The sequence below is a fragment of the Cucumis sativus genome, chromosome 6, assembly GCF_000004075.3.
Source record: "Cucumis sativus cultivar 9930 chromosome 6, Cucumber_9930_V3, whole genome shotgun sequence".
NCBI classification, from domain to species: domain Eukaryota; kingdom Viridiplantae; phylum Streptophyta; class Magnoliopsida; order Cucurbitales; family Cucurbitaceae; genus Cucumis; species Cucumis sativus.
Window position 1 is genome coordinate 18545305 of NC_026660.2, and position 11307 is coordinate 18556611.

Sequence of the window (11307 nt, forward strand, 5' to 3'; positions counted from 1 at the left end):
GATTTTTCTTTTAATTAAAATTATATACTTTTTAATTGGAAAATTGTCAAAGAAAAAATTGAACAAAATACTTACCTTTCATAAAAAAAAATGAATTATTATTCTTTTAGTGGTTTTTTCTTTAGAAAAATGATTTTTTTTTTATTTTTTTTTGAAGTTTATAGTTTGTTTTTCTTTTTATTACTCTTGAAAGTAAACCTCTTTTTAATTTGAATATTAGTCAAAGTTGAATTTTTACAAAACTATTGTTGAAATTATTGAATTTAGTTTTACATTACGTTTGGTCAGACTATTGGATAGAACTTAGAAGGTGGAAATCGCAACATTTAATTTACCAATTGATGGAACAATGAAATTAATTTAAACGAATTGATATTCATATTAGATTACGGTATCTATCTCTCACAAATGTTAAAGAAAAAAAAATAACATATATACACACACATTGTAATTATCAAGATTTCATACTGAATCTGATTATTTTTCTCTCTCAATATTTAAAGAATTAAAATTTTTAATTTAAATTAGTTAAAAAAAAAAAAATTCTCTTCTCCCATTTAAGAATATCAATGTCGAGATTTCAATTTTAAAGATACATTGATGATAGAATATTAATACCAAATTTATTTAGATTAATAAGTAACTTATTCTTACTCAAAAATAAGATTAAAAAATACTGTTATTAGTAGTCATATTCTTAATCCATGATTAACAACAATCCACGGATTGTTCTAACCCTATAATGAGCATTCATGTCCATCACATTGCGAATCATATTAAATGGAGGCAATGGGTTTTCTTGAGTCAGTCTCCTTGGATGATCAGAGAAAATTAATGGCAATTTTTCACAATTGAGCTCCATTCATTCAGTCTTTACATCTTGCAAGTCTTCAGCCGTCAGTAAAGCAAAAAGGAATAATTAATTTGAACAACGATGAATGAATCTGTGAATGTTTTGCTAATCAAGCTACGCACGGACAAAACTTGAGGGAGGAAAACTCAATTGAACGAAAAAATCAATCGCGTGATGAAAGAAAATATGCTGCATTCAACATAGAAGAATGTACTGATAATTAAAAGATAACTATTTATTACCAAGTTGGTTTGTTGTTTAATTACATTACATAACTAATTTTCATTAGTAGAGACGAAATACTAACCATGAACATCTTCCAAATAAGTTGAACCCAACTTACAAGTTATGTTCTGGACTGCAATCCACCTTTTTGTTTGTTGGTTCAATCAAACATGATGTGAGGGGCTTACAACAAGTTTGAATGTCTTCCTCCATTCCCCACATAGGTATGACCTCTCCCTTTCTGTAATCAGGCAGAATCAGCAAATCAGTTTAATAAGATCTTTTTTAGGTGGTTTAGCCAACGAGTAAAGTTGTAAATTTTAGGATATTGTGAACTCATTAGAGCTGAGTTCACAGGGTAAAGAGGTAATAAAGCATAAAATTGATGTTTTTTAGTTTGGGACCCACAAACTCTTAGAGTCAATAAGGAGGTGAGTTCGCAAATTCCTCCCCTTCCAACTCGTCCTCCTCAAACCCCTTGAGCCAAACACCTTCATGACACTTCTAACTATAGTGTTCAGATAGAACAACAGAGACAACATAGAAAGCTTATCAAAGTAAATAATTTGCCTGAAATAAGTTACTGTTTTGAGAGCATTAACAAGTCATTTAGCCAAAGCAGTAATTGCTACGACCATCCTAGAGGTGAGAGGTCAGAATTCCCCAACATCCAATTTTTGTAAAAAGAAGAAACAAGCAGTTAGTTCTGAGTATAGGATCCTTACTGTGACAGATAACAGTTAACAACCGCTGATTTTTGCCACACGAAAGGTTCTAATAACCAACCTTCACTTTTCCAACAACATCCTAACATTTCAACCATTTTTGAGATGTATCTTCCTTTCCACCTAGTTACTGCTTGGCTGCTAAGTGAAGTCACTCTCGAACTTCTTTCCAGTTTCTAAAGTTATTAAACAATTATACGTTTTATAATAGACATGCAAGAGAAAATATCCATTTTTTTTCCTCGTGTTGTTAATTTCAGTATCTCAAAATGCCTATCATGTTCCTACTGGAAGCACAATGACTGCAATGAATCCAGTCAATTGACAGTGATGGATATGGAAGCTGTCTTGTACAATTTGATGTGTACAATTGCTATACTCGATAGATCCAGTTATGCAGTTACTATAGTCGTTAGATTCAGGCTCAGAAGCTACCAGTTCAAAGATCCTATCCGTAGAAGATCCTCCAAAGACTGTTTTGATCGAAGCTAAAGTAACGATGCACAAGAGTAACCAGTTTATAATCGATCTACGGCGAAAATACACAATGAACCAGGAGCTTTCCATATTCAATTGTGAAACTCAGTTATACATGGAGTCGATCAGCCTAAATTCATAATCCATGATTAACAATCCTCATGTTCTTGTATATTTACTGCCTGTTAATGACAGGGGTAGGAATCAATTGACTTCAGGTTGAAGGTGATAAAGTTTTGAAGAACTGGGTTGAGGCAGATTTGATGTGTAGGGTTAGTTTTTTTTTCCTTTTTCCATGTCAGCAACGCCAAATTTTTTGTCCAATTTTGTGCAGTCATTCCTTGAGGTTCATGGATTCTCTCCTCAAAGGGGAAATTGTTTATTATGATTCTTTTTCTCTGTACAGACAGTACCTAATGTACAAATATTGAATAGGAAAAACAGGCACCAAAGCCATAGTGGATTTCTTTCCTTCTTCTTTGTGGCAGTGTTATACAGTTGCAATGTCAAACTCAAACTCACATCGTCCAAGGACTTTTTGGGACTTGGCACTGCCTCTACCTCTATTTTGGACCTGAAAAGTTCAACATAAGATTCTCCAGAATGGAACTGAATATCCTTGACAGATTTAGGGTGGTGTGTTTGTGAGTGATTTTGATATGGTTAATATCATTTTCTGTCATGTTTAAAGGATGCCTTTGTTGTGTCTAAATCCACCATAAAACATTATTAAATCAAGTTAATCAAATGCGTTGAAATTGATTTTGAATCATTAAAAGTAGTTTCAAATTGATTTTAAAAATGACAAAAGTGACTTTAACTATTTGAAAACCACTCCCAAAGATGCAAAAAAGAAAAAAAAATCACCCTGAAAAATAGTTTTAAATTTAATCATTCAAAAGCATTCTTAAATTTTATTTGTTAAGAAACACAACTAAAAAGTGTGAAACCAAATATTAATTTGATTTTGAATAATTAGACATGTTTTGAAGAGATTATGAACATGACAAAAGTGACTAACCATTTTGGAATCATTTCTGAAGATGCCTTTAGCAATATGTTACCATTGATGAAGAGTTAGGGTCAAGTTTGTTCTTTGCTTTGACATTCATAAATTAGGGCAGGCATTAAGAATAAGAAAAACATCCTTACCCACAAATAAATTTGCACTTTATCAACTAATGTTGCCTTTTCAAATCAGCAAAACTTCTCAAGTTCAAGCATCTGCTAGAGAAATGTAAACAATGAAACAAACATATAACAGAACATCAGAAAAACGTATTAAATAACTAATGAAACTAAAATAGTACCTCCAACACATTACCGAAGAAGTAGATGGAAATCACGCCTCAAACACTTAATCCTTTCAACTTAACACAGTAGATAAGTTTGCTCATCAACGTCATGAAGCAATTCGTTATCCAGTAACGCATTTCATTTATCTACAACATATCACAGAAATAGATGGAAATCACCTGAATGCCTAATCCTTTCAACTCAACATAGTTGTTAAGTTTGCCCTCAACGGCATCGTGAATCGAATCATAATCCAGTAAGGCTTTTGATTTATCTTCAACACATCAAAGAAGAAGGAGACGGAAATCACCTGAAACACCTAATCCTTTCAACTCAACACAGTCAATAAGTTTGCTCGATAACGTCATGAGGTGGTTCATAATCCAATAAGGCATTTCATTTCAAATCTGTTACTGCTCGATTTCTCCTCCTATCTCTAGTGGTCATTTTCTCCCCATATCTCTGAAAAATATCAGCCAAATCAACCAATCCAACTTCTCTCAACTTATTCCCCACCTCTCTAAACATTACCACCCCCTCCTCATTCGAATAGTAATGTAAAAATTTGTTGTAATCAAACCTTGGCACTTCAAGCCCTCTTTTCATAAGTCTCTCCACATACTTTGTAGCCTCCAATGACTTCCCATTCTTCACCAACCCTCCAACAAAAATACTATCAAAATTCACAAGTGGATCCGATCCTTTCCTCCCCCTTTTCCCTAGATGTCCTTGCAACAACATTATATATGTATGCATTATAGGCTCACACCCTCTTTCTATCATTTCCCTGAAAACTTGAGTTGCTTCATTTGCCCTTTTCAACTTCAAAAGTCCCTTGATAAATGCATGATACACATCCAAATCAGGATTCTCAATTCGTCTCATTATATTATAAGCTTCTCTCCTCCTCCCTCTTGCTAAAAGTCCATAAATAAGTGAAGAATGTACCGAATTATCAACTTCAAGTCCTCTCTTATGCATTTCGTCAAACACAATGAATGCTTGTCCCACCTTACCTTTATTACACAACCATCTTATCACAAGACTATAAGTTGAAGGAATCAAATCATTCATCCTATCTGATCTAAGTGCCTGGAAAAGTTTCAAAGCTTCGTCCAATTTATTGGTCTTGAAAAGAACATTCATCATCTCCTCCACAGCTTCCATTTCAGGCTCAAACCCTTCATCCACCATTAAGTTCCACATCTTTGAAGCCTCAATCAAATCCCCCACATTGCAAAACCCCTTAATCAACAACTTATAAGTAACCCCATCAGCTTTGATCCATTCATTCAATTTCATAACCAAAAACTTAGCCTCATCCACTAGTTTACAGCCACACAATTTCTCAACTACTCTATTCAAAGTTACTAAACTATAACAAAACCCATACCCATTCATCAAATGGAAAAACTCTACACATTTCTTCAACTCTCTGGCCGTCGCCAGAGTTCTCAGAGCAACAACAAAGGTTTTTATCATTAACCAACCGCCGCCGCCCCATTTCTTGAATCAAACCCCACAAGAGATCGATATTTCGTGACTTCCCAACAACATCAATCAACTTGTTGAAAGAGACAGCCGTGTGAGTGAAATTGGGGTGAGTTTCGGTGAATTGGAAGAATCGATAAACGGGACGCCATGAGAGAGGGAAAGTGTTGCATACCTGGAGGAAGAATTCGTGTGAGAGGTTGAAATTACAGGCGAGAAGTTTGGTGTGAAGCTTGAGATCGGGGGAGTTCTGTTGCTGATACAAAACGGTACAAACACGGCGGAGATGGGTCGAGTCGATTGGCTGAGGAATGTTGTCGGCAGCCGTGGAGGAGTCGGAAGTAAAGGGAGAAAAACGTTGATGAAAGATAAAGGAAAATGAGAAATTATTGATGATGATACGTCGATAGGTAATGGCTGCCATTTTGTTTCGCCATTAGAGAGGGAAATGGAGAAAAACATAGCAGCTCGAATTTATAGAGAAGGAGAGAAACCAAATATTGAAGGGGAAAAGTATAAAAGTATAAAAGTATAAATAAAAAATGGAGATGCAGGGGATCGAACCCTGTACCTCTCGCATGCAAAGCGAGCGCTCTACCATTTGAGCTACATCCCCATGTTTTGATAACCAATTTATATCATTTTTAATTATTAAAATCTTAAAATTTTTTGATGGAATAGTTTCCTAAAATTTATTAAAAATATATATATAATTAATAAAGTAAATTGATTATATATAATTATATATAATTATATATAATTATTAAAGTCATGTGTATTAGAGTACAATTTATTATTCTTATTATTATTTGGTTATGTACTTGAAACGAACACTTGAATATGTGCTAATGATAGCAAACCTTAATTGTGATATTAAAAACAATGGTTTGAAAAGCATAATAGTAATCTGTTATATGTTTTAATAATAACTAAAAAAACAATATATATAAATTTAAAAAATATATTTGAAAAAAAAAGATAATTATATATACTAACAACTACCCGAGCCTATTATCCAAATATAGCCCGAGGAAGTCATAGAATAGCTGAATTTTGAAAATAGTGAATTCAAATCATATCTAACCTATCGAATAAATGGAGGAAACCGAATGTATCCCAAAACTTGAGTGGAGCCAACCATTAGATTTGAAACACTGTGACACTCCAAAACTAGCAAGTTATTTTAATTTTTTTAGTTGTTAGTTTTTGGAAATTGAAATTCTATTTTTTAGAATTTAGTTTTGGATTTATTGGTTCGTGAATTAAATATTTTTTTATTTTGATTCTATCTTAATTGCTTATTTATTTTTATTATTTAAAGCTTTTCTTCAAACTTTAAATTATTTTCTTATATATTTAAATAAAAAAAATCTATAATTATTTAAATAATAATAACCTCAAAAGTTGGGTTGTTCATTATTGGTTATTGAGCTAACACAAAGGTTATTGACAAAAGTCATATTTTCATTTACATGAACGGTGAGTTAAAAAGCATATTATCCGTCTATGGAATCCAAAGGAGAGCTTCTAATTTCTAAATCCCAATTCCCACTCCTTCAAAAATCACCATAGTGATAATTTAATACAATATGTATCATACAGAATTAACATTCTCATTCCTCCATTATCCAACCAAACAAAAGAAGGAATTAAATACCAAAGCCTTTTTTTTCTCTCTCTCTCTTTCACAATTTATTAAAATTTATTTATTCAATGCAAGTTCAAATCACATTTCTTGATAAGTACTTAAAATTTGTGAACCAGACTTGTGTGCTAAGGCAATTTCAACGGAGGTATTTACTTGAGTTTGTCAAATGATGCATCACCAAAATTGCTTCCCATTGGAATGTTATCTGGTGGAACATGAAAACGGAGATCACCATCCAAACGCCAATGTTTCCTGGTCAATAAATTTGTGGATAAGTGAACATTGATGAAGCATGCACTAAGATTTAGTTATTCATTTACCATTCAACAAAAATTCCAAATATAACAAAATTTATATTTTAACTTCCAAAGTTTGTCTATTAGTAAGACTATGTTGTAGAAGTCAATCACCAATAAATTTTGGTGTATTTATAAAAAAAAATTAAATATTGATATACACTTAACTATAGACCTAAAAGTGTTGCCATGGTTAATTACCCTGTTTTTCATGAGAATTGTTATTATTTAACCAATTTCAAAGAAGTAGAGGACCAAAATAACTTAACGAAATTCTATTAAGATGTCAAAATTGCCCTACGGAAAGTAAACAGATTTCCTTGAAAATTTAAAGAAAGAAGCTATTCTTGCTTCCGATACGTACCACAAAAAGAATTCTTCCTAAATCTTGACTTTGAACTTATTAGTCAACTTCCAAAAATAATGTTGAGAAAAAGAGGAGAGATTACGTATGTACCTGACCATTAGAAGATAAATCTTGGATTACATTTCTAAATCTTCCTCTCCAGAGGCTTTTCTTGATTCATTTTCTGCCACCTAATGCAGGAAGTTTCCAAGCAACCTCTGATCGAAAATCATGTTTGGAACCTAGAAGAAGAAGCAAAGCTACTGAGTTAGGTCCTAGGCATCAATGCATGTGATGTATGACAGTATAAGCAAGAAAACAGAACGTGCCTTGTCCCCGAAGAAAATCTTTGTATTATCAGCAATGGCCTCGATAAATTTTAGCTCAAGAAACTGGGGTGTAAGCTTCAACTTGTTAGCTTCAGCTTCTTTTAGTACACTGAGAAGAAGGAAGATGAGAGAACATTTATGTCATTAGGTATTCGGTATCGGTGCAACAGGCATTCATTCCTCACTTTGAAAGCAAAATGAGAAAGTACCGGTAATAATTGGCATCCGCGAGACTCTTTTCACGAGCAAGATAGATATGGTTATCAATTTCTTGTTGTCTCCTGGAACTCTCCTTCTCCATCAATTTCTGTTCCATGAGGATCCTGCTAACATTAGCATTCTTCTCGGCTTCGCTAATTGCCATTTTTTTTTTGGTCTCTGCTTCTTTCTCTACTACCCTTTGGCTCTCTACGGCAATTAGAACCTATCCAAGTATGCCAAGATTCATTAGAATAAATACAAGCAGAAATATGTATTTTATTGAAATAATAATAATAATTATAATAAAAGTCTTGAAAGGATGAACTTTAGGTTTCTAGCTGCATAAAGCACTAAATGGTGTAAATTTGGACGAAATTTGGTCCAAAACATTAAGAAGTAGCATGAAAATATGGGTTTCTAGGTTTCTAAAGCTCTAAGAATCGTCTAATGAACTTTGGTTCAAAACGTTATTCATATGAATATTGTGGACCTAAAATACACCTTCACAGGTATTCATGCTAATTTTTTTAATTAAAGAGGTAAACTCTATTTTGAATTATTATGACGTGTAAGACTAAAGAACCAACAATACACTTAATACAAGGCACATACTTTCAGCACTAGCCTTTGTGAGCCTCTGATTTATACCTTGTTTGAAACTCAAACAAAACGAGAATAAAGTTGGTTTCCCATGTTAGAGATGTACCTTTGTACGTTCCACTTCCATGTCTTCAAAGTTCTTTCTGATAGAATTTGGGATGGTAGGTTTGGTTACACGAACACTGACTATTTCAATACCAGGAGCATAACGTGTACAGTCACCTTGGAGGGCATCTTTCATTGTTTCATCGATCTAAACATGAAAACCAGTCACGGATCATTCATACTAAAGAAACGCTTGATGCCAATCAAGAAAGAATATACGAGAAGTTTCATGGAAACATAAGCTTTTACAGCCTCAATCAGATTCCTTGAAAGAATGGAAAGCTGAAGAAAAGAAAAATATCTGGCACAAATGAATACAAATAAGGCAGTAAGTTGCCAAAATACTCAAGGTGGACAATTTCACTAGCTAGAGTTTACAATTCGCACGGTGCTCTTATCAGCTCTGCAAGCCGTTTGTGAAAATAAAAAGATGCAAGGCTTTAAAAGCACACACCTGATCAAAGACATCAATATAAACTTGTTGAAGACTGTGGGAGCTACAAAACTGATTGATCTCATGATGAATTTTATCATATATCCATATGTTATCATAATTCACACCATAGTTGACCAGGGTGTCATACACATATTCTTTGCGGAGGCGATTGACAACCTGAAAGTAGCATCCTTATCAACTAAGATGAAAAACATGAAAATCTAACATCAATAATTGTGAAGGAATTTCATAGTAATTGCACCTCTATTTTCTCGAAGTTGATCATCACACCCCCTTAGTACCACATGGAATGTCCCTTACCTGGATGTGGACATCAATTAGAACATCTTCAAAATATTGAAATCCTAGAATCGACGTTAAATTCTAACTTACTTGATCGGTCTGGAGGGTCACTTGAACAGCCACAAACTGGGTTATCAGTGGCAACTTCAGATGGAAACCTGAAATTTTTAACATGAAAAAAATAAAAGGACATACGATATGCATAACAACAAAAAAAGGTAGGAAGGAGAGACTTAAACCTGGATCAGTTATTGTCTTCAGAAGGGCACCTCCTCTCCAATATACCCCCACGTGACCCTCCGGTACTTGATGTAAAATAGAAAGATTATTTGACAAGTTTGATTGAGATGGAAAGAGCACCTACATGTATGTAATACAGTTATACAGCCAGTAGAATCAACCAGATAAGTTACAGTGATTTTGTAATTGTTCATTGTACACACTTAGGCACAAAAAATGGGAATGCCAAATAAACATTTATAAGGTGATACAACTTCTTGACCACGTTTTGTGTATGTTAATCAGTATTTGGACAACTAGTACGGATCCAATTGTCAATTGTGCTTTCCCTCGGTTGATTGTCCTATGAAAACTAATACTGATCCAAAATCTACTTTATATATTAAACTTAGCAGACCTGCCATGTGTGAAACGTAGAATTTATCAAGTTTACATAAACCGTCCGCTGTTTGCTTCAATTTGTTGAACCTTTTTTCTTATACGACAAAATTTGGCCAAAATTTCTCAACTATGTCAGACTCCACATTTAAAAGCCATGGCCGAACTAGCTACAAGAAGATCAGAGATTCATAAGACTACTCTGTAATAGAAACTAGATAGAAACTTCTTTCTTCATTTTTTAATAGTACATCATTGGATTTTGCGAATCTCATACTCATACGCTTGATGTTTCCATCGATGGCACTACTCCATGTGTATTTTAATCAATTGGGTAATCTCTCTGTAACTCCCACATACGGCACTGGATATGACTTAAAAACAAGTAAACAAACAAGTATGCAATCAAACAGTAGTACTGATGAACTTATTGTAAATCGAAGAAACGCATTCTTTAATACATCAAACCAACAAACTAACTACCAAAACAAACAACGTAAAAATCGAACGTATTAGCATTCTAACTCCATTTCACAACGGAGAAAAACATAGACGAAGAATCAACGCATCTAGTTGAGACAAAATACTTTGACCTCAGATAGAATAGAAACAAGACGGTGTATCAAAAATCAATTGTCGGAATCTATGGCGTAAGAAAATCAAAATGAAATTTCAGAAACAAAAACACGAAACCTAGCGTGTTTTGCAGTTGGATAAGGAATGAATAAGATATACCATGGAAAAGATGGCCAGGAAGGAGGCGAAAACTAGGAGTATGGATGAGGAACTCCCGGCGGATTCTGGAGGACGAGGCTGCGGAGATGGCGGTTGCAGCGGCTGATTACGATCCATGGCGCGGTCTCGGTGTAGAGAAGACTGAATCAAATTAGTGGAGTTTTGTGTAGACTCTGATTGGCGGATTGAATTTATACTGTTTTGCTAACGGAAGGTAAAAAGAAAACTGCTGCAAGAAAGGAATTTCTTACCTCCTAACCTTTCACGTTGGGCTGAAAATAAAATTAATGGAGAAATGTCTTTCTATTTCTTGTATTTTTAGATTTTTTTTAACATCACTTTTACGTTAAAGGTTGATTTAGTTCCTAAAATGGACACTTACTCATCAATCAATAGACTTTATCAGCAATAATGGTATGATTTAGTTCCTAGAGTTTACAATAGGTATTGATATGATTTTGTTTGTGTGGGTGTTAATTTTAGGAGAGATAGATATGATGAGAATTTTTCAAAAACAAATTTTGATGATTGGAGGGACCATACCCTTCTCAAAAGGGCTTTCCACGTGAAATAATTGTAAAGTTGAGTGAAGTTTGAATAGTAACAAACAAAAAGATAGAAAC

At 33.8% G+C, this 11307-nt stretch overlaps 2 protein-coding genes and 1 non-coding gene across 3 annotated transcripts; all 3 read right to left on the reverse strand.

Moving 5' to 3' along the window:
* Positions 1-1040: 1040 nt before the first annotated feature.
* LOC116404726 (putative pentatricopeptide repeat-containing protein At1g26500) lies at positions 1041-5552 on the reverse strand. The gene is given in 4 exon segments (XM_031888056.1): positions 1041-1319; positions 3433-3504; positions 3591-5052; positions 5054-5552. Coding segments are annotated over 2 exon segments (1518 nt in total). The 5' UTR covers positions 5492-5552; the 3' UTR covers positions 1041-1319; positions 3433-3504; positions 3591-3972.
* Positions 5553-5610: 58 nt separating this feature from the next.
* TRNAA-UGC lies at positions 5611-5683 on the reverse strand. The gene has a single exon. It is a non-coding gene; the product is annotated as a tRNA-Ala (tRNA).
* A 1784-nt stretch (positions 5684-7467) lies between these two features.
* Positions 7468-10948, reverse strand: LOC116404461 (erlin-2-B-like). Its single transcript, XM_031886856.1, is given in 10 exon segments — positions 7468-7599; positions 7687-7795; positions 7896-8110; positions 8594-8740; positions 9047-9205; positions 9291-9325; positions 9328-9349; positions 9422-9489; positions 9571-9691; positions 10685-10948. Coding segments are annotated over 10 exon segments (1044 nt in total). The 5' UTR covers positions 10802-10948; the 3' UTR covers positions 7468-7548.
* Positions 10949-11307: the final 359 nt, after the last annotated feature.